Raw genomic sequence first — 23,974 nt, forward strand, 5'->3', positions numbered from 1 at the left:
GGCAAGAGCCTCCCTTCACACTCCGTGACGGGCAGTCGGGAGTGACTGACCCGTCAGGGCTTCGAGAGACTTCTTTCGTGTTCCGCCAGCGGCGGGGGTGCAGCGGGGGTGCAGCGGTGCAGCGGTGCACCGTAGTGGCCTTCCTAAGGGTGAGTCCCCTCCAGCCTCTCGTGTCGCGAGCGTGGCAGTGGGTGCTTGTGAACGCATGAATTGATATAAAGAAGGATAGCCACACCGGTGAATATTTAATCTGTGTTCGTAGGAGCGTGTGTGTGTGTGTGTGTGTGTGTGTGTGTGTGTGTGTGTGACCCGCGACTCCTGGAGCGTGTGTGTGTGAGACTCGAGACTCCTAGAGCATGTATGTGTGTCACCTGTGATTCCTAGAGCGTGTATGTGTGTGTTACCCACGACTCCTAGAGCATGTGTGTGTCATCCTCGACTCCTATAGCATATGTATTTGCAACCTGCGACTCCTAGAAGATGTATGTGTGGGTCACCCGAGACTCCTAAAGCATGTGTCATCTGCAGCTCATAGGGGACGTATTGTGTGGGGGTCATCTGAGACTCCTAGAGGATAAATGGGTGGGTCATCCGAGACTCCTAGAGGATAAATGGGTGGGTCATCCGAGACTCCTAGAGGGTGAATGTGTGGGTCACCCGCAACTCCTAGAGGATGTGTGTGGGGGTCACCCGTGACTCCTAGAGGATGAATGTGTGGGTCACCCGCGACTCCTAGAGGATAAATGGGTGGGTCATCTGAAACTCCTAGAGGATAAATGGGTGGGTCATCTGAAACTCCTAGAGGATAAATGGGTGGGTCATCTGAAACTCCTAGAGGATGAGTGTGTGGGTCACCCGCGACTCCTAGAGGATGTGTGTGGGGGTCACCCGCGACTCCTAGAGGATGAATGTGTGGGTCACCCGCGACTCCTAGAGGATAAATGGGTGGGTCACCCGCGACTCCTAGAGACTTGTGTGAGAGGATGAATGTGTGGGTCACCCGCGACTCCTAGAGACTGGGGGGGGGCGTCATCCGCGACTCCTAGAGGATGTGTGGGGGTCACCCGAGACTCCTAGAGGATATGTGTGGGGGTCACCCGAGACTCCTAGAGGATAAATGTGTGGGTCACCCGAGACTCCTAGAGGATATGTGTGGGGGTCACCCGAGACTCCTAGAGGATATGTGTGGGGTCACCCGAGACTCCTAGAGGATAAATGGGTGGGTCATCTGAGACTCCTAGAGGATGAGTGTGTGGGTCACCCGCGACTCCTAGAGGGTGAATGTGTGGGTCACCTGCGACTCCTAGAGGATGAATGTGTGGGTCACCCGCGACTCCTAGAGGATAAATGGGTGGGTCACCCGCGACTCCTAGAGGATAAATGGGTGGGTCACCCGTGACTTCTAGAGACTGTGTGAGAGGATGAATGTGTGGGTCACCCGCGACTCCTAGAGACTGGGGGGGGGGGTCACCCGCGACTCCTAGAGGATGAATGTGTGGGTCACCTGCGACTCCTAGAGACTATGTGTGGGTCATCCGAGACTCCTAGAGACTGTATGTGTGGGTCACGCGAGACTTCTAGAGACTATGTGTGGGTCATCCGCGACTCCTAGAGGATGAATGTGTGGGTTACCAGAGGCTCCTATGGATTGTGTATCACAGAAACTCCTTCCTATTTGATGGTGATATTGGGTTTTTTTCTTTTACACAATCAAATGGGCATCGGGAATCAAGGAAACCCCAATACATTATCCAGCATATCAGGCCATTCTGCCTTCAGTTTGCTAATAAGAAAGGCTCACACTCAAGTGTTTTCTAGAGATATTTTAAACTTAAAAGAATTGAAAGTTTTTTTTCTGAAACCTGGAAAAAACAAGACCACTTATTTTTATTTAATCCAGGGAATTTTTAAAAATCTAATTCATTTAGTTAGTTTAGTTTAGTTGGCTTATCTATTAGTTTTGCTTGTTTGAGACAGGCATGTATCACCACATCTGGCTTTGGGAAACTTTGTAAAATGTTAGTTCTTGGTTAGTATTAAGTGGAGTTTGTATAGGAAAATATTTGGCTATGAAAAGTGTGTTTTGGACCTTGGCATGGTGGTCTACATCACTAATCCCAGCACTCAGGAGGAGGCTGAGGTAGGAGGAGCCTGTGTTCAAGGCCACATAGGGCTACATAATGAGAGTCTATCAGAAAGAAGGGGTGGGGGAGAGAGAAAAGAGAAGAAAAAAAGTGTGCTTTGATTTATAGATGAGATGTTATAAAAAAAATGGCCACGGCAGTTTGAATTGTCACAAAATGCCCCTTTAGAAGAATATATCAATGAAGCCACCATTTTGCTTTATTCTCCTTGAAAACTGCCTGGCAAGTTGATCCCACTATGGCATAACTCAACAGTAAGTTTTTGAGGGGGAAACTGCTAACACTCAGGCCTTTTTAAAGTGCCTTGTGTACTCTTTGGTGCCGGAATGAATGGGCTTTGAACACAGAAAGTGCTCAGTGAACATTTTTTGTCACTGAGCTTCAGCCCCAGAACTCTTTAAGATGTGGTGGCTCATACCCGACTCCCGTGCTGGAATGTGAATGGCTGGTGTTGCTCGCTCTTCTCCAGATAGATTCCCGACGGTGACCCAGTGAAGTGAGAACGTTTAGACTGCAGTCTAGTTAGGGAACTTTCACCTCCTGCTTACAGGTAGAGAAATTAAGATCAGGGGAGTTTCTCGGCCCATTCTGGTCACAGGGCTGGCTAACAGAGAGCCAGCATTATGACCCAGGCCTTCAACTTGTCCATAAGCTGGCCTGCCTTTCCCCATATAGCACACACACTGGTTCTGTGTTATCTGTGAGTACATCTCCACGTCATCCGCACCTGGATTTTTCTCTCTTTTTCTTTTTCTTTTTTTCCCCCCCATCTCTTCTTTTAGGCAACATCTTGCCTGACATTCATTTTTTAATTGGCTTTTTTAAAGGTTATCATACACAATAATGAGTTCCGTGGCACCTTTGCATTGTTTTTGTTTTGTTTTGGTTGGTTGGTTTTTGTTTGTTGGGTTTGGTTTGGTTTGGAGAGAGAGGCTGTTCATTTGCTTGTTTGAAATGGTCTTGTATCACCGAAGGTAGCCTTGAGTTTACTGAATGGGTAAAGGGGATCTTGAATGTCTGTGCCCTCGCCTCTGTCTCTCAAGTTTCATCCACCTAGTTTTATATTTCTGCGGTGTTTGTGATCAAAGCTAATGTTTTGTGCATGCTAGGCAAGCAGTCTCTGAATCGATCTATATAGCCAAGCAGTCTCCCAATTGATCTACGTAGTCAAGCAGTCTCCCAATCAGTCTGTGTAGCCAAGCAGTCTATCACTCGATCTATGTAGCCAATCCAAGTAGGGGAGTTTTTGAAACCAAGTCTCACTTTGTAGTCCAGACCGGCCTGGACTTCCTGGCTGTCTTTCTGTCCATCTACCAAGTACTGGGATTGCAGCTGTGAGCACTATTCTCAGTCTGCCTGGGATTATCACAAGTATTTCATTAGGCATAGTAACACATACTTTTTGTTTTGTTTTGTTTTTCGAGACAGGGTTTCTCTGTGTAGTTTTGGTGCCTGTCCTGGAACTCATTCTGTAGACCAGGCTGGCCTCGAACTCACAGAGATCCACCTGCCTCTGCCTCCCGAATGCTGGGATTAAAGGCGTGCGCCACCGCCGCCCGGCGGGCCCATACTTCTTAATCCTACTACTTGGGAGGCTGAGACTAGCTACAGTCTTGAGACTCTCCCTCAAGTGCTGAACCACCACCGCCATCACTACTACAGCAACCGAACCAATGTTGTCCTTCAAACTGTTCTCTCCGTAGGTCATCCCTGCATCCTGGAGCATCTTAGATGCATATACCTTCACTCCCCTGGTCATGCCCAGTTTCCTGAGTGAGAGTGGGGTTTTCCTGCCCCGTGTATAATCTCTCTCTGCTTTTCTTAGGCAGCAAATGTATTGGCTCTGATGGGCTCTTTAACACATCTCTAATTGATGGCCTTTCACTGTGAATTCCACTAAGAACCGAATTCACTACAGGGTGGACACTTGAAATGCAAACAAGCCTTCATGGTTAGAGAAAACTAAAATGCTATTTCTTCCCCTCTCCCCGTGTTTTCCTCTTAACCTTCTTTTCCCTTGCCTTATTCAATCATTGCTTCTGTTCCTCCCCATGCCTGGGAGATTTCTGTCATTGTGGACAAGTCAGTAGGGTTCTTTGCTCCCGTCTGGAAGAGGCGATGCATAAAGGGGTGATGGATCGAACCACATCTGCCTGCATGGTGCTGCGTTTTGCTACACAACCGAGAGGATTCTGCCAACACCCGAGAGATGGAGCCTCACCGAGGGTCTCGTCTGCATGTTGGCAAAACAAGATTAAGTTGGAAGTCAGTGTGGCTGACCAGCAACTCCTCGGATGAACTGAGAATTGAAAAGTAGGCCTTGAAGAACAAGCCAGCTCGGGATGGGCGGAGACCAGGTCTGGGAATGGAGGTGGGTAGTGTTATAGGGGACAGAAGTGACAGTAGCCTGCAAAACGGAGGTCAGTGGGCAGAAGAGGGACAATTTCTTCTCTTAAAGAACCAGAGTAGCCGGGAATGGTGGTGCATGCCTGTCATGCCGGAACTCTGGAGGCTGAGACAGGAGGAGCGTTCTGGCTCAGCCTGGGCTACTTAGCAGAATCTCACCTGCGGGGCTGGGGTGGGGTGGTGAGAAGAAGTAAGTGGTCTTTGGAAAATGCTGGATTTTTTTTTTTTTTTTAGAGTATTACAAGCTGATTTGCTATTCCTAGTGTTGGAGTTCCAGGCTATACACTCTCTACTGATCTCACGCCTTACGCTACTGAGAGCAGATTTCTTAACACACCTTAGCCTGCAAGGACCTTTAGAAGAGAAGGTTTTATGTTGTTTTGTTTTGTTGTGGCACTTAGGCACACCAGCCAAGTGCTCTACCATTAAGCTATGCCACCAGCTACGATATTTTAGAGGTTTATTTTATTTTTAGTTATGCGTACATGTGTTTGTGGAGGTGGGGTGTTGGGGGCATGTGCAAGTGTGTGCCAGTGCCCCAGAAGTACAAGCTGCTCCTGGAGCTGGAGTTAGAGGAGGTTGGAAGCTGCCTAGTGAGAATGCTGGGAGTTGAACGTGGGTCCTCTGCAAGAGCAGCAAGCACTCTTAACCACTGAGCCATCTCTCCAGCTCCTAAAACAGTTTGAGTATTTTTTAAAGTCACTTCTTAGTCAGGTGGGCACAGACACGCTCTTGTAATTCCAGCATTCAGGAGGCTGTGGCCATGATAACTTGAGTTCAAAGCTATCTTAGGTTATAAAGTAAGAACCTTTCGTACCCGTACACAGTCACTCACTGATCTTAATTTTACTCTATACTGGGTCCCCCTTTTACAATACGCTCAGTCATCCATTCCTAGCACAAAGCTAATTTGGGTCCTGCCTTCTCTTTCCCTGTCCCAGGGAGATTTCTGTGGTGTTTTTCCTGGGGGAGGCCTGTCCACACAAATCACAGTCGCTAGTGACATGGGTCCAAGTACATTATTGTTCAATCTGCAGGCTCAGAGGGCAAAAGGCACTTACCTTGCAAGCTTTACAACCTGAGCTCTGCCCCTGGGATCGTGTAAAGGTGAAAGGAGAGAACTCACTCCACACGGTTGTCCTCGGACCTTCACACATGTGTGCCCCCACACAAATTCATAGTACTAAATAAAAATAAAATTTAAAAACATCCAGCCTGGCCTGGCACGATGGTGTACGCCTTTTGCAGCACTCCGGTAGCAGAGAGAGGTGGATCTTTGCAAGTTCAAGGCCAGCTTGGTCTACATAGCAAGTTCCCAATCAGCCCCCTAAAAGTTTGGTCAGGAAGATAGGGATCTAGGCCCCTGTCAGGGGCCACAGAAAACAAAATTCCAGGTCAAGAGCAATAATTAGGAGAGGCAATCTTTGGGATGTCACAGAAAGCCATTGCTGGGGCTGACTACGGGCCATCAGAGAGGAGGACACTGAAGATCACTCAACTGTCCTCAGGCATCTATCAGGCTGGATCCTCCTCAGTAGAGTGAGAGTTCCCTCTTCTAGCTTCCTGACCTGGGAGAACTTAAGGTGATAGAAGGAGGTGAAGGCCACAATGCCAGGTAGCTGGTCCGGATGCTCTGGTGTTCTTCCCGCTCCTAAAGCTGGGCGGTGAAGGCCGACACACCAAGGGAATGTCACAGACTGGGTAACCAGTCACCTCTTTAAAGCCATACCTCTGGTCACAATCGCAGCTGGATTTCGGCCTGAGTTTATCAATCTGGATCTCCAAGTGATTGTCATACGCTAACGTTGGTCAGTCTCTTGCCAATGTCGCGAATTCCCTGTACTAAGCTCAGGGGAGAGTGGACCCAGCAGAAACCCAGCATCCAGCACTGAACCCTGATGCGCAGAGGGAAAGAAGATGCAGCCCCTCTGCTCAGAGAGCTACGCGAGGGGCTCTCTGTGTAAGGGGTGAGCTCCGCTGGTGAAATGGGTAATGCCTGAGTGAGCGGCCTTTGACCTCACCTCTCATTCAACTGTTCCAGGGGTTGGGGGCGTGGCTCAGTTGGCAGGGTGCTTGTCTAGATTCACGAAGCCCTGGGTTCTGTCCTCAGCGCTGCATAGCACCGGGTTGTGGTGCACACCTGTAATCTTGGCACCTGGGAGGTAGAGGCCGGAAGATCAGGGTTCAAGGTGATCTTCAGCTACATCGTAAGTGGGAGGCCACCTTGGACTGTGTGAAAACCTCTTGAGAAAAGAAGAAAAAGAACAAAACCCTTAACGTATCAGCCTCAGAATATTCTCTCCAAAGGAAAGACTCCTGCCTTGTAAACTCATCTGTACAAGTGTCAATACAACCGTCATCTTTACAAAGTAACAGAGCCAAGACATAGCAAAACTGTACCTGCTCCCCGGGGAAGTGTCACGTAACTGCTTGCTTTCATAGGTTGTAGCATGTTCACGGCTCTTCTTTCTTCCTGAGGAATAATAATACATGCAGGGAAAAGTCCACAGGTCCACAGTGGACATTTTGATGGAGTTTCTCTGGTTTTTATTTCCATTTGTTACCACTCCCTGTACCAAAGAAAGGCCGTTCTTAAGGTTAGAAAGATCACACAGTGTAGAACCCAAGCTCGTTCAGCTTTGAACAGACTGTGAAGGTCAAGCTCTCAAGGTTCAGGTGTGATCTTGGCTGCAGAAATGCATGTCTCTGAGGCCCTGTAATGTGCTGGCATCTTGCAGGGGTGAGCCCCAGTGCCCCTCAACTGAAAGTCCGCCGTGAGTGGTTTGTGATCTTAGGAGTTAAGCTTCAGAAGGAGATCTGGGGTTCCCCTGGGGTTTGCTGTGTGTCTTGTTGGCTGTATTCACCACCTCAGGAACTGCCTTCATTCTGTCTGTCTGTCTGTCTTCCTCGATGTTGTATCTTTAACATGCAGTGATGAAAGGGTACATTGTGTTGTAGATTACAATGGCCACCCCCGGAGAAGGCAGCCAATCCAGTGATGAGGGGTCACCGCAGCCAGAGATGCCGCTGCAGCAACTTGAGCCTCGTGTGGCCCGCAGACGCCTGTCCCAGGCCCGCCACCGAGCCACCCTGGCCGGGCTCTTCAACAACCTGAGGAGTACAGTCTACTCCCAGTCTGACCTCACAGCTTCAAAGGTACAGGACGGAGGGCTGCGGGAGGCGTGTTCCTCCACATGGGACTGCAGAGTGAGGAAGGAGCTGGCCTGGAGGGACCAGCCCTGCTGCCCATGGGCAGACCGTCGAAGCCATGCTTCTCTACCAGCTGCAGAGCAGCCTGACCTAAGAGGGGAAATTATGGGTCTGAGGGAGATATATGGTTACTGGGTGACTTTGTGTGTCCTGTTTGTGGGCAACAGCCAGCCTCCGACAGATGCTCCAGGACCCTGTACATCTATGTACACACATACACACACACACACACACACACACACACACACACGCGCGCGCACATGGACAACACCAGAAGTGTACACACATGCATGTACTATACCACACACTGCACTCGTGTGCATGCTCAGTGTATCTGCACACATTGGGTTGTATGTATTAACCAGTTTGTTCCCCCAGGCCTTAGGGCTCTCCAGGTGCACACTGATCTTTCCCTATTTTTTTTTTTTAATTGATGCTGATGTTTGAGGCAGTCTCCATGGAGCTCAGGCTGGCCTGGAACTTTCCAGAGAACAGACCAGGCTTGAAGTCACACCCTCCTGCCTTTGCCTCCCCAGTGCTAGGATGAGAGGCGTGTACCACCCAGCTCTTTTTCTTCTCAGTTACCCTTTTAACTGCTGTTGAACAACACATTAGTTAATTAGCTGACAGAAACTGAAGAAAGGCCCGGTAGATGGGGTTAGAAGAAATCAAGTTCAGAACGGTAGGAGCTTTACAGAAGGCCACAGCAGAGAGTCCTGTATTTCCTCACCCTCTTAACAGAAGGGGAGGGAGAAGAGGCTTGACCTCCTGTGGTAGAAGACAAGGCCGAAAAGAAGCTGTGTTCCCACTCCAAGCCTGATGCTCTTTCCACGTCTCCCGCTCTGAACTCTTTGTAGTCCGTTCTCTATTCCCAGCTAGTGGGCTTCCTTCCAGGGACGGTACCTTCAGCAGAGCAGCAGCCATGAACTTTTAAGGTTTTCTGTTCCTAGACTTCCCAGAGGATTCTTATTCGGGGTCGGGATAGGACGACACAGAAAAGCTCCTGAGTAGGTCCGGGCCTCTGTGGAAATTTTCAAAAGGTGGCACCTGACCATTTTGTATAAAGCTCTGACTGGCACCTGTACTGTTTTCAGCTCCAGGAATCCCACAGAGAGCCCCACCTGTCCTTGGAGAAGGGTGGGGTTCCGGTGAGTTGTGGAGGAAAGCCAAGTTCAGAAACTCAGGGTGCAGGTGCGGGAGACAGAGCTTTCCCCAGGCCGGAGCTCTGCTATCATCCACTGAAGGGCGTAGAAACCTAGAGTCCCTTCAGAGACTAGCGCAGAAGTGTTCACAGACTAGCAGGACAGCCAGACAGAAACGGACAGCCAGGGCCCTGCTGTAAGCCCGACAGTGTAAGGAGTGCAGCTAAACTTGGAGACAAACCATATGCACCCCCAAAATTTAGACTTCCTGCTTTAGCAGGTAAGAGCATGGCTTTGACTAGTCTCAGTGAAGGGGAGGCCAGTCACTTCTGGCCTTCGGTTACCACGTCTGTTAAACAAGGGAAGACTAATGGCTTCCTCACAGGACTCGATGGGCCTTCCGAGACTCACGGGAAACACGAGCGGTGCTGTCAGACATTCATACCATTGTTTCCCAGCAAATTGAGTTATTTATTCCCCACATCTCTGCTCACATCATTCCCATTTTACAGACCAGGAGACTGAGGCTCTGAAAATTTAATTGTCTGCATTGAACAGCACAATCACAGTGCTTGGGGACCCAGCTGTCCGCTGGGTTTCTTTCTTGGTTACTTGAGGGACAATCTGGGCTTCTGCAGGAAGAAAGTCCCTCTGTGAGAGTGATGCGTGACGAGGTCCTCATAGTTCTCCAAGGCTGCCACAGTGAGACAGCAAACACAGGGTAGGGGTGCCTAACACAGCAGTGAATTGACGGGCGTCTGGAGCCTGGGAATCCAGGGCCAGGCTGCCCCTCCCTCTGACAGCCTCGGGGGAAGCCTTTGTGCCTCCATGAGGTTCTGGCATCTTCCAACAATTCCTGCCGTTCCTTGACTTGTAGTGGCGCCACTCCAGCCACACGTCCGTGTCACCCCGCCTTCCTGTCGTCTTCTCTCTGTGTCCCACTGTTCTGTCTCTGTCCACACTTCTCCTTTCCATAAGGACACCACTCATATTGAATTGGGGACCAGCCCAAAGGGCTCCATTTTAACACGGTTACCCTATTCCCCAAATAGATAGATAGATAGATAGATAGATAGATAGATAGATAGATAATAGATAGATAGATAGATAGATAGATAGATAGATAGATAGATAGATAGATAGAGTCACTATCACAACTGCCAGAGGTAGGGACCTCAGCATATCTTTTTCTTTGTGGTGGGGTTTGGGCATGAGACAATTCAGTCCTGAGAAAGTGGGTCTACTGAAAGCATTCTAAAGGGCAGGAGAGATGGCCCAGCAGGTAAAGGTGCTTGCCATCCAGCCTAGTGACCTGAGTTCGATTCCCAGAATCCACATGGTAGACTGAGGGAAGGACCCCTGAAAGTTGTCCTGTTGCCTCTACGTGGGCATCGTGGCACACCCCCATCGTAAAAATAAATGTTTAAAAAGTAGAAATGAGGGGGCTGGGGAGATGGCTCAGCAGTTAAGAGCACTAGCTGCTCTTCTAGAGGACCCAGGTTCCCAGCACCCACACGGCAGCTCACAACTGTCTGTAACTCCAATTCCAGGGCTCTGACACCTTCACACAGACCTCCATGCAGGCAAAACACCAATGAACATAAAATAAAAATAAATTATATATTAAAAATGGAAATGAAAAAAGTACTCTGGAAAAAAAAATACCAATGTGTCTGGCTCTCCTGATGCAGCAGGAATGTAAAGAGACATGTGTGTCTCGGGTGGTAGAGAGTTTACCTAGCATGTACCATCCCCTGCACATAAACCAGGCGTGGCGGTGCACACTTGTAAGTTCAGCATTCTGGAAGAATCACACGTTTTAGGTCGTCCTCGGATACACATACGCTTGAGTTTACACTGAGCCACATGAGCCCCAGCCTCCAACAAAGAGAAGAAAAGAATGCAAGGGAAGGGCTGAGGTACAACTGAGCCAAGACAGGCCACTGGCTCTGGACCAGAATGCCAGTATTAGTATCGCAGACTGCTGTAGGCGCTAAAGCAAAACATCCCGGGAAATGTATAAACCACAGAAATGCATTACTCACAGCCCTGGAGGCTGGACCAAGTTCAAGGTGCCAGCAGATTTAGTGTCTCGCATGTCTGGGTCACCTAAAGAGCAATCTAGCCTTGTCCTCATGTGGAAGAGGTGAACACGCTCCCCTGGGCCTCTTTTCTCGGCATAGTAGTCTCATACATGCAGGGTCTGCTCTCAAGACAATGGCCTCCTCAAAAACACCACCTTTGGGTACCTTCAAATGAGGGTTAGGTTCAACATTTGTATCAGGAAGACACAACATTTAGAGCAGAGTAGCGGGAGCATCATCTTGTCCTAAGATCAAGCCAAGATTCTGACCACAGAGTGGCCTTGCATTCCAAGTCCTTTGACAGATAGTACAGCCGTGAGTCCCAGGACAAGGACAGTGGGGTGTTTAGGACAAAGGGAGGGGAGGAAGGGAAAATTTCTGAGTTCAAATTCACAGAACATTTGCTACTTTTAGATTACATGAAATATGCTTAGGTCACATAAAGTGTTATTTTATTTCATTCATTTATGTTTTTGAAACAGGGTCTCGTGTATCCTAAGCTGGCCTCGAACTCACTATGAGACTCACCTTGAATTCCTGATATCCTCCTGGCTACTTACTGAGTTCTGGGATTATAGGCATATGGCACTGTGCCTAGCTATGTGAAGAATACAAATTTAGCAAATAAGCATTTTGAGGAAAGGATATTGAGTTGCACATGGTCACAGCTTGAGCATAAGTCTAGTGGACCTTTGTGCAAGCCTGGGGTTGACATTCAGCCAGCTGGGCCCCCTTATCACAGCATCCCACCTGCTAGCAGCCCGTGCAGACGTCCATCCCTCTGCAGCCTCAGAAGTGGTTTTCTAAACACAACTTGTTTCCAAATACATTGGTATTTCAACGAGCATCCATTTCTAGAATGCAAAAGCATCTCAATGCCTTCTGTGCATTGGGACAGACCTCCTATGCACGCCACGACAAGGCCAAGGATGGGACTTTGCATTGAGGGAGTGTAACCTCGGACTGAGAAGAGGTTTCCTGGGCCCATAAAAGAAAATAGTCTGTGCAGGGAGAGGCTGTCTTTTCAACAATGTCTCTATCCTCAGTGGCAGGTACTGAATAAGACGAAGATTCATATTCAGGAACTGGAACAAACCCTGGATAATCTGCTGAAGCTCAAAGGCAAGAGACCCCTCCCCAGAGAAGGCGGGCTCAGGTTTCCACTGAAGGCAGGGACTGGGTTACACAACATTGGTGGATTCATGTTAGGAGCAAGTGTATCAGGCACTGGGCTTGGGCCATAACTTGCCCCATCCCTGGGAACTTACAGCCTGACAGCATGGACAAGGGTCTCCAGGCTGTGTGGGTTTGATGAGTTCCCTCACGGGACAATGCTGGAGGCACCTGACCTCCGCCTTAGAGACCAGAGAGGAAATAAACCAGTACTTGACCTGAGATCTCCCCTCATGTCTTGGAGGAGAAGTGGGAAATGGACTCTGCACTCTCTACACCAGGGAGGGTCAAGGTTTTCCGTGCCCCTCCATAGGCTCCTCAGACAGGCAGGAGAGACCCAAAGGGTCTGGTTTTTCTCTTTATGACTCTTGCCCTCTCCTCCCTGATAGGATCCTTTGACTTGGAGGATGGGAATGCTAGCAGCTTAGAGGAGGTCAAGGAAGAATATGCCAGAATGTACTCTGAGGATGACAGGTAAGGCCTGGCAGGCACCAGGAGGAGGGAGCCTCTTGTCTTTCTCTGGAAGCCTTCAATGCTGAGGTACAGCAGCCTACAGTAAGGAAGGCCATCAAGGCCGCTCATTCTGGGGGGAACTCTGTTCTCCTTTATCTTAATAACATGGCTTGGATATTCTTCCTAAGTGATCTACGCTTATGACAGAAATCAGAAAATTACAGAAAAGCATGAAATGCTATCATCTCACCTCTCAAAGAAAGGTCATGTTAACTCTGAGGGCTATCCACTCATCTGGTACTTTTAGTTTTCCACACTACTTTAGAGAAATGAGATCATGGAGTTTACTCATGTACCTTGGGGTGTGTGTGTGTGTGTGTGTGTGTGTGTGTGTGTGTGTGTGTGTGTGTGATATTATATATATTAGTTGATATATATCAACTAATAGCTTTATTTATAGGAAAACACCAATCCTGGCCTTTTCAAATCTCATGGAAATACAAGCCAAATCAGACTTCTCAGAGCCAGAGCAGCCATGGTGTCTTAGGGGCAAGATGGGTATTACAGGTGTGAAGAGTCACTGCTGGTGTCCCGGTCAGACTTGAGCAGAGGCTGGCTTGAGGACTGTCTTTCTCCTTGTTCCATTGGTGGCTACTTTTCTGTCACGGGACTCGGATCCCAGAGATGACAACTCCAAGGAGGAAGCGTTTCTTTTGCTCAGTTGCCGAGTTCAGTCCACGGTTGCTTGGCCTCGTGAGCTTGAACAGGACATCGTGGCAGCAGGAATGTGTGGAAGGGGAGGGCTGCTCACCTCACAGAAGACAGGGAGCAAAGAGGGATAAGAAGGGCCCAGGGACGAGACACCCCCATAGCCCCACCCCAGTGGTCTACTTCCTCTAGCTAGGCCCTACAATCTTATGTTTCCAGGACTCCCAAAATAGTGTCACCAACAGAGACCAAGCCCTTAACACATGAGACTTTTGGGGAGCAGTGGGAGGGGACTTCATATCCAAACCCTAACAGAAGTAGAGTTTTCCATTTAAGACTCTCATTGCCTGTGCCTTTCATGCATGCTGGGTAGGAATCGGCTCCGCTCTGCATGGCTGTCAAAATATGACGTCGTTTCCTTTCCCACGCTCAGAACCCACAGGCTCCAGAGTGGCTCTAACTACATCTTAGACTTGAGGGACAACCATCAGGCCCCTGTTATCTCCAGGGGCCCCATGGCATCCTGTTGGAGATGGCTCCAGTGGCATGATGGATGTCCAGGTTGGCCTCTGAGGAGACCCAGAGTGCAAGCCATGTTTACGCATCCCAGAGAGGGCTCCAAACTATGGGCTGTTGCAGTCTACCCAAATCTGCTGCTTGAAGGGGCCTTGTTGCTCACGGTTCGTGTTTGTTTGTTTTTTGGTGTGGACACTTAAAACTTTTATTTTCCTCTCTGTACTTCTTGCTCTGGTTTCCAAATTTTTATTTTATTTTTAAGTCAAATACCTGAATTTTTTGTTTTGCTTTTATTTTATGTGTATGGGTATGTTGCCTAAGTGTCCAGGACTGGAGCTATAGATGGTTATGAGCAGCCACGTGGGTGCTGAGAATGGAACCTGGGTCCTTTGGAAGAGCAGCCAGTGCTCTTAACCACGGAGCCATCGCTCCAGTCCTGTTTTCCAAATTCTTAAACAATGGATGTATATTATACCCTACGGGAAATAATTATTAAACATATATTATTGGCTTGCCGGGTGGTGGTGGTGCACGCCTTTAATCCCAGCACTCGGGAGGCAGAGGCAGGAGGATCTCTGTGAGTTCGAGGCCAGGCTGGGCTACCAAGTGAGTTCAAGGAAAGGCGCAAAGCTACACAGAGAAACTCTGTCTTGAAAAACCAAAATATATATAATATTTTTATTGGCTAAACTAATATTTAATATTAATTAAATTAACAATGTAATGTTAAATATTAGCTATATTATAGCCTAGTGGGAAAATTTATTAAAAATCAAGTTATACCTTGTGAAGACCTTAAAAACATGTCAGGAAGAAAGAAATCCCCTCCAGTCTCCCTCCATACAGGCTTTGTCACGTTCCTGTTCACAGAAGAATGAGATAAGCTCCTGAGGTTTCCTCTGTATCCTGTGGCTATGGTAAATTGACTGAATTCCAAATGATGCACCCCCATCTTGTATTCCCAAGGGCTACTTGATTAGTATCTATACATTTAGTACAACCGTGTCACGAATTTCTGTGTCTGTGTTCACTGACTGTTTGCCTAACACTCTCTTGATTCTGTACTCTCCCCCAGCATACTCGTGAACGGTTTTCCTCAGAACGTTTCCCCGCCATGGTGCCTCACTGAGGCTCTTGGGGAGGATGCTGAGGAAGGAGGACCTGATGAAGAGAGAGAGGAGGAGGGGAAACAGGAAGAGGAGGAGGAAGAGGAAGAGGAGAAAAAAGTGGATCTCTCACAGTCCTCTGACAGTCTGTTGCCAGACCTCCTGGAATTTGAACGGTGTGCACAGTGGGGTGGGATGGTTTACTCACACGGGGAGATTCTGTGGGGAAGGGGGCAGATACTCCGACTGGCCTGTGTGGTGGCCTCCAAGCATGCGTGGTTCACATCAGGTCCCAAGTCACCGAACTACAGCATCTCCATGTCCCCGATGGACACCATCTAAGGTGCTTTGCAAACACTGTTAAAGTTACATGCATGTAGCAGATCCACTGTTCTTATTGAGAATGGGTGTTTATTGAGGTCCCTGGGGAAAGAGGGTTGCTGATGGTAATTCCTAGTGTTCACCCCTCCTTCTACCACATACACACCTCAGAAGTCTACTTCTGGAGGTAGAGAACCCGGCCACATCCGCACCTATAGAGAGATGGTGACTGGCTTACTCAAACACCTCCTTCACAGACTTCAGTCCCTCCAGCAGCCATGTTGGCTTCCAGAGGTGTGAACTGGAGACAGGGAGGTTCACTCTATACCTGAGTCTTTCAAGCCCAAAATTGAAGGAGTGTAGCAGACCAGCTACTTCATAGCCTCAGAATGTTCCATAGTGAGGGGAGTTAACTCAGCCATGTCTTCCACAGGCAGAGAGCTTTAGGAGCAGAAGAAATGGGAGAGATATAAATCTGTGTCCTCCTTGGCCCTCAAGATGACATCTGCATTCCTGGGGCCCGGGGAAGGCAGAGACAAAACTATGCTGTCGATAAACCAAGGAATGGTAGCCATGAGCTGTGGCCTGATCATAAGGAGCCGGCTACAGGTCTGAGGGACACATCTCTTCTGTTCCAGGTACCTCAACTTTTACAAGCAGACGATGGATCTCCTGACCATGAACAGCATCATCTCCCCCCAGGAAGTGACACTCCCCATCGTCTCCGCGGCCATCTCCCACCTGTGGCAGACCCTCTCTGAGGAGAAGAAGGCCTGTCTCCTGCAGGTGTGGGAGCAGCAGAACAGCAGCTTCTCGGACCTCACAGAGGCCTGTCTAGAACTGGCCTGTGTGGAGGGCAGTGTGAGGGACAGCGGGGTGGACAGCCAAGGGGCCAGCTGCTCACTGGAATCCACCCCAGAAGAGGTGATTAGACCTGGGGGCGGGGGCGGTCCTTTGCCTCGACTTTCTTAATGCCCCTCAGTGGGTGACTCATGGGAGGGCTTTGTGTGTGTGAGGACAGTGAGCAGCCTGCCATGTGTGGACTAATTACATGCGGTTAGCTGGGGGCTCTCTATCTGTGGGTAGGAACATAAAGTTGATAGACACAGGAGCACAGGCCCTTCCATGGCCTCTTTCCAGATTATCTCTGAAGTGACAACAGGGATGTCGTCAGGGAAGACACCAAAAGTGTCCAGAAAACTAACTGGATGGCCAAAGTCTCAAAGGCATGTGTTCCGGGGGCAAATTGAGGAAGACTGTCGAGCAGATGCTCCCCCTCTGGGAAAGAATGGCGTATGCTGGGTAGGAGTGAGAGCCCCTGGCAGACCCGCCAGCACCCACCCAATCAGGGCCAGCGAACCCCTCTGGTCCCCTCAGGGTGGCTGCCAGTGTAAGTGGGTGTTGGAGAAAAGGAAGCAGGTCCAGTCACACCCTTAATTCAAGCATTTCCCCTGCAGTGTTTGGAGCCTTCTTACGCCAAATAAGTATTAAGTCTTCTAATCTGTGATTCAAATTTACCTTGGCACCCTGTATTTTTATTTTTATTTGCTAAGTCTCCCAATCGGAAGTCTAAATCACATTTGTTTGGACACTTAACACTCTGTTTGAACCTAAATTCAGAAAAAGCAGGACCAAAAACTTATAAACAACAAGAATCTAGGTTGGAAGTGCATTCCCATATTATTAATCATTGTAGTTTTTGTCTTATAACACAGTGAAGGAATGCTGGCAGAGAAATAGGTCAGTGTGTCAGCAGTGAGTGTCTCTGGCAGGATAGTTACTCAGTGATTCTCAGTTCACCTCTTCCTGGATCAGAACTCCCACGATGTTCATGAAGTTCTTTTATGAAGCAGACAACCTTTAATACCGTCAAAGTATTTGAGTCTCACATACATACATACATCATACATACATACATACATGCGTACATGCATACATACATACATACATACATACACCATACATACATACATACATACATACATACATATGTAATTCTTGCAGCAGCTCTACAGCCGCACTGTTGGCATTGGGAAATTAACAACAAACGAATTTGTTGGCTCATGGTTCTGGGGGCTGAGAAAGCCACACTTCCTGTGCTGACCTCTGGCTAGGTCCTTCTTGCAGTGTCTTCACATTAGAGGGGAGGGGAGGAGGAAGGAGGGAAAATTTTACTATTTTATTCTTAATTATGAAAGTGTGTGTGTGTGTGTGTGTGTGTGTGTGTGTGTGCACATGAGTACAGGTGTCTACAGAGTGGAAAAGATGTCAGATCCCCTGGAGCAGGACTTAGAGGATGTTGTGAACTGTCTAATGTAGGTTCCAGGAACCGAACTTGGGTCCTTTGCAAGAGCCCTGTGTGCTCTTAGCCGCTGAGTCAACTCTCCAGCCCTTAAAGCCCCAAATACAGATATTAAAGAGTTTGGGAACGGACAGGTGTTGGACTGTAGCAGTTGTGACTTGTTTTATAAGAGAGAGTTTGAGAGAAGTACCTGCTGATCTTGCCAGTGAAGGACTGGCCTTGGAAGGCAATCATCCCGCAGCCTTCCCTTGTACTCAGCTACCCCGGAGGAGATCGGGGTTGTGTGCTGTAGACTTGAATAGATCTCCACCTGGGGAGGTTTGGATGGTTTGGATGGACCTTTCCTGGCTGTAAATTGAGGCTTGGTTTTGGCCATTGCCTCTCATGTCTGAGTTGCTGCCATTTTTAGAAGGGAGAGGGTAACGGCCCGCAGCTCTTTCTCCTCCCTCAGTCACTCCCTGAGGAGACCACTGAGCAGAAACTCTGAGTTGGGGCTAGGTGTGACATGTGTGTGCTTCGGATGTACAGGTCTAAGAAAGAGCCTGTGTGCTGCTCTTGGCCCCGCAGCCCCAGGCACGCAGCGGACGGTAGCGACAGTCCTGACCCAGGCGCTGGTGTGCTTGCTTTCAGGTCCTCTTTGAAGATGCTTTCGACGTGGCCAGTTTCCTGGACAAGAGTGAGGCTCAGCATATGTCTAACATCAGGTGAGGAAGGTGATATAGGAAGGTATGTGTGTGGGTGTGAGAGTACACCTGGGTGAGTGTGTGGTGTGCATATATGAAGTTCTGTGAGTGTGCATATAGGTGTGAGACTGTACTGAGTGTGTGTGTGTGTGTGTGTGAGTGGGTGTGCATGCCTGCCTCATTCCTGAGATGTTTGCTGCTGCTCTTCTGCATCCCACAGATGCAGAGGAGAAAACTCATCCTCCCTGGCCCGAGGCTGACACACACCCAGTTATCTGCTCTAGGTTCTGAGAGCATGCGTCTTACTTGCCTGCTTTCCCCATGTGTCTTGGTCCAGCTTGGTCTGCTCTGAGCCGTCACAGTCCTACTACTGGTCCATCCTTACACAACATACTTTAGAAACAACTGACACTTATTGCTCAAGGTTCTGGAGGCTGAACTTCTAGGTCAAGGCAGAGACAAAGTCTGGAGGAGGCCAGTTCCCTGTAGATTCCACCTTCTCTGTGTAAACTGCTCTCTGTAGGTCCTCTTTTATAAGAGTCCTGATCCCCTCCCATCATTCTGCAGGTTAGGTATCAGAATATAAGTCTGAGGGAAAATGCTGACCTTTGGCCTATGAGGCAGGCAGTGGCACAGAGAACCTGGGCCAACTTAGGAATAAGCTTTTGAGGGGGTCTCTAATAAGAGGGGGCGGTGAAAACAGAGGAAGGAGGAGCAGAGGAAAGGATGTCTGCACCATGGTGAGAAGATGTGAAATGGGATCTGGAAAGATTTAAAGCAAGAAGCATTTTGGGGAACTTTTTTTTCCTCAGAGTGACACAGTCCAGAATGGAAGCTCTGCAGCTGCCGTTTGAGAGGCTGTGGTCTTGACTGGTGTCATGGCTAAAAATATGCCTGGCATGTAAGATTTTTGACATGGGACTGGGGGTCAGCCGCATCCCTATGATCAGAGTGAACAGTCTTCCCAGTGGCAGCCTGGGCTTAGAGGAGTCCTGGAAGCCATGGTCTGGGTGGTGTCAAGCAGAGCTTTAGGCTGCCTGGACACTCACCTTAGTTCCTCTGTTCCGCCTCCCTCACCCAGGTCTCACCAAGCTTGGGGATTTCAAGGAAGCTATGAAATGTGAGCTTTTCCAAACCACCTATGTGTGGAGGAGCATTTTGTAGCAAATGGTTAGAACCTGACATTCCTACTCCTGCACTGGGTTTAGGTTGTAAAAGCAACTTTGTCACAAAGTTGCTGGCGTATACTTGTCAAGCGGTGTTAGGAAGTCCTCATGCCACTGAAAACACAAAACAAACAAACAAAAACATACCTATTAAAATGTCTTTTCCTGCCTTCCATAGAAAAGGATTCCTGGGCTAACGGCAACACCCTTCCAGGAAGAAGTGAGGCAGGAATTGTATTGCAAAATAATAATTAAAAATAATAATAATAATAATAATAATAATAATAATAATAATAATAATAAGACTAGAAAAAAAAAAGAAGTGAGGCAGGTCTGTCCTATGATACTCACAGCCTCTATACTACAAGGCACCAGTTGCACAGGGCTGCCCCTAAAGATAGAGAGGAAGGAGCCCACTAAATAGAACTACTGTTTGCTCAAAGCTGGGTACCATGGGAAAAATACTGAATGGGGACCGCTCCCTGGCTGAACTCACACTATAAACACCCCGAGTTGCCTCAGATGGACCCAGAACCATGAGCTCTGCTGCAGGAGACTGACTGAGAGCAAGAAGGGCCCTCAGCCCTTCACTCAGTAGGTCACAGCTTAGAACACTGTGTTAAGTAAGACACACGCAGCAGGCTTGCCACAGTCACTTTCCGGGCCTGCCAGATACGGCATTCCAGTGAGGTGGTACATACACACTTTCCAGGAACAGCCCTGGTCTACTCGAGAATTCAACTGGGTGCTTACAGTTGGCACAGTGAGCCAGTTTTCAGGGCACGGATGAAAGGTTAGGATTCTAAATGGTTTCTATTTCTTCTGCTGTCAGCTCTGTGTTTGCCAACTACAACCCAGAAAATCCAGAGGAGAAATTTCAGCTCTACATCCAGATCATTGAGTTTTTTAAAGGCCTCTGCTGTGTTAACACTCCACTGAACGAGGTAAGGTAGAGTGGGGACAGCAGGACCTCTGCGCGGCGCCTTTAAGACAGAAAAAAACAAAAGAGGTCTTTTAGCAGGGAGGGCACTCTAGCCCTCCCTGACTCCAACCACCTCAGGGGCCTTTCAGGCTCTCTGTTTTGCTCCAGGGTTATTCAGCTTCAGTCCAGTGTCTCCTGTAGAATGTGGAGGATACCAGGGAACTGAAGGAAGAGGCAGAGGGATGTCCTCCAGGACAGATCTGTAGTTTTTTATTTTACTCTTTGCTCTTTGGGGGCCCACCACCCAGCTCCCAAATAGTCACACAGAGGCTTATTCTTACTTACGAATTCCTGGCCTTAGCTTGGCTTGTTTCTAGCCAGTTTTTCTTAAATTATCCCATCTACCTTTTGCTTCTTGGCTTTTACCTTTCTTTATTTTATATACCTTTCTTTACTTCTTACTCTGTGGCTTGCTGTGTAGCTGGGTGCCTGGAGTCCTGATGTCCTTCTCCTTCTCTGACTCCTTGATCTTCTCTTCCCAGATTTCTCCTCCTATATATTCTCTCTGCCTGCCAGCCCTGCCTATCCTTTCTCATGCCTCAATACTGACCATTCAGCTCTTTATTAGACCAATCAGGTGTTTTAGACAGGCAAAGCAACACAGTTTCATAGAGTTAAACAAATGCAACATAAAAGAATGCAGCCCAGCTTTGCATCACCAAATGTTCTACCACATAAACAAATGTAACACATCTTCAACTAATATTCCACAACACAGATCTGCAGAGGAGTCCTTTGAAGCAGGGCCAGCTCCCAGGGGCTGGCTCCTAGCAGTCACCTGTAAGTACTGTGCAAGCTATTGTAGTCTTTTGTGACTGCAGTAGTATTTGGGATCTTTCGAAGGCTAACTTCTCTCCCAAAAGCCGACATTAGAGCTGACGGTACCATAAGCCATGGGAGTCTTGGTTAGGAGGCCATTCGAAACTCTCATGGGGGAGGAAGATTGTGTCTGCACCACCAGGGGACAGGTCCTTCCAGATGCACAGCCATGACTTTTCTTGGTTAAACAAAGAAGATAGAGCTGTCTGTTTAAAACAGTAATATAGAAAAAAAAAAACAAAAAAACAAAAAAACATTTGTGACGAGACCACCGTTTCCATACACAGAGCTGTGTGTACTTTGGCCTGTTTCTCACTGGCTCTTCACTTCTCCCTGCCCACGCCACTTTCAATCCCACAGGGTCAGTAGCTGTCCCTGAAGTCCACTCTGTTTCCCACCAATCCTTGCATGCCCGTCCCATAGCAGCTGCCCCACTCCTTTGGATGTAGTTAAATTAGTACCTTTTGCCAAGAGTTTAAAAACAGATTCAACCTCCATGGCAGAAACAAAGAACAGAAATTAGGAGTCCACACTAGGCAGAGTGCTCGAACTTTACCCCTCCCAGGGATCACCCTGGGGTTCCATTAGCCATTCAGATTCCTGGTACCTCAGGGTCCTTGTTCAGTGTAATGAGGATGGGACCTTAGAAGTCGTGTTTTGAAAGTGATGGTGCAGGAAGACTTGTGGGCAGACCGGTGTGCAAAGGGAAATTTCATTCTCTTCCAAGTGGCACCTCCAGCTCTCTGCTGGCCCTGTCACCTTCATGGGAGGGTGTGAATGAAGCTCTGTGGGCATCCCACTGCATTCTCTAAACAGTGACTTGAAACAGTCAGATTCACACCATAGTTCTGGTGGCCAGAAGTCTGGATTAAAGTATTTAGCAGGGCTAGGCTGCTTCTGGAAGCTCTGGTGAAGAATCCTCTTGTGCCTTGCTCCAACTTCTTTTTTTTTTTTCCACTTTTCTTTATTAAGAAATTTTCCACTCCACATACCATCTACAGACCCCCCCTCCTCCTACCCCCCAGCCCTCTTTCCCAAGCCACCCTTCAACCCCATATCCCCCAAATCGAGGTCTCCCATGGGGAGTCAGCAGAGCCCAGCACACTGAGCCTAGGCAGGTCCAAGCCCCTTCCCATTGCACCAAGGCTTTGCTCCAACTTCTGATGGTTCTGACAGTACTCGGCTCCTCCAGAGCAGGGGTAGGGGTGAGGGTTGGCAGAGCTCGAATCCCACATCTGGGTATCACCCTTGGCAGCAGGGCCTACTCTCGCTAGATGGTTGGCCGGTATTAGGATCCATAAGGATCAACCCCGATCTGCAGGGCTACCAAATAGCAGGGGTCGCTTTCTGCTTGACAGAGAAAAGGAAATTTTAAAAAAAACAAAAACCCTGGAATTAATTTTAAGGGAAGAAACAATAGAAAGTCCTGAGAGGGTGCCTGGCATCTTTGAAAAGAATGAGAAGCCTTTGCTAAACACTATATTCTAAACTAAATACTAAACACTTAGCAGTATTCCTTTTTTTCTTAAGTGTTTTTTCATAATAGGTGCCATATCTACGTGGTATGAAATTCAAAACTTATCCAAAGATGTTCAATTAAATCTTAGTCTCTCTCCTGCCACTGCCCTTGCTCACTATCCCGTGCTTTTCCCCAGAGGCGATTGCCATGACCAGTTTCCTGCACATCCATTCCAAGGCAGTCTATGAATATTTATGTGTTCTTTCAAACACAATGGCTGCCTACTATGCACAAGGCCTTGCCTTTGGCTCTTTTCCTAATAGTCTGCACCGCAGATAAAGGCCCCATCACATTCTTTTCTTTAAAGTCAGCTGCATGGTCCATTGGTGGTTGCATCACGGTGTAGGTCACCAGACTCTGTAGATGGGTATTTAGGTAAAGCTTTAAGATTTCCTCTCTCTTATGAGTGCCTGGAAATTCCATGCACGGGGCAAAAGCCCATTCTTCTCTGTCCTTCCTGGAAGTCAGAGGATGCTGTGGTGAACTAAATGGAACTGACCACGTCCCCTACCTGGCCTGAAGCTGCAGGTGGAAAGTGGTAGACTGGAGAGCTGAGCCCACCCGGGATGCTGGGACCTTCTTATCTGCCTGGATATGGGTTGATCCTAATTTTCAGCCTCGCGTTCACAGGAACCAGATCCTGCCGTCGATGATGAAATGATGTTGCTCAAGTGCCTGGAGACCTTTGATGACGATGACCTGTAAAGAGGAAGGGCTGGGAAGGAGAGGGCTGAAGGAGGGGGTGGTTTTCAAGTTTGATTGCTGGTAGCTAGGTTACACCACCTTGCCTTCCAAGCCTCTTTGAGAAAGGCTGTTTCCAGAAGCCTTTTTGATGTTCTTCGTTTCTGGTTATTATAAAATGTTAAGAGAAGCATAACAAAAGTTGGTCTTCTGGGCTTATTGACTGTAAGGGGCTAGTCTGCTGCAGGACACACACCCACTGTGTCCCTGCTCAGGGGTGGAGGGGGAGATGTCATGTGTAGCCAAGGCCCAGGCCATGAGCTTTTCAAGAAGGCTATAAGCAAGATCTATCCCTGTGGGTGATGCAATACCAAGTCCTCTCGGCATGTTTTAGGCTCAGGACATTGCTGTGGTGGGTTTTCCAGAGTTCTGAAGCCCAGTTGCTCATCTTACATGCTCTAGAAACCTGGGGGACAGTGCCCAGCTCAACCCTATATTTCAGGGCCACAGGGCATAGCCAGTACAGCTGCTGCTCCTGCTTCAGACCACGGGCTGGTTG

At 48.4% G+C, this 23,974-nt stretch overlaps 1 protein-coding gene across 1 annotated transcript; it reads left to right on the forward strand.

Annotated features, from left to right (window-relative positions):
* Positions 1-23,616, forward strand: Stra8 (stimulated by retinoic acid 8). The gene is made up of 9 exons (XM_059256550.1): positions 1-149; positions 7,509-7,706; positions 12,033-12,108; positions 12,549-12,633; positions 14,912-15,118; positions 15,902-16,187; positions 18,196-18,269; positions 20,247-20,358; positions 23,365-23,616. The coding sequence occupies exons 2-9, from the start codon at positions 7,515-7,517 to the stop codon at positions 23,437-23,439; spliced, it is 1,107 nt and encodes a 368-aa protein (XP_059112533.1). The 5' UTR covers positions 1-149; positions 7,509-7,514; the 3' UTR covers positions 23,440-23,616.
* The last annotated feature ends 358 nt before the right edge of the window (positions 23,617-23,974 follow it).

Source organism: Peromyscus eremicus, chromosome 3 (assembly GCF_949786415.1).
Source record: "Peromyscus eremicus chromosome 3, PerEre_H2_v1, whole genome shotgun sequence".
Taxonomy (NCBI): Eukaryota; Metazoa; Chordata; class Mammalia; order Rodentia; family Cricetidae; genus Peromyscus; species Peromyscus eremicus.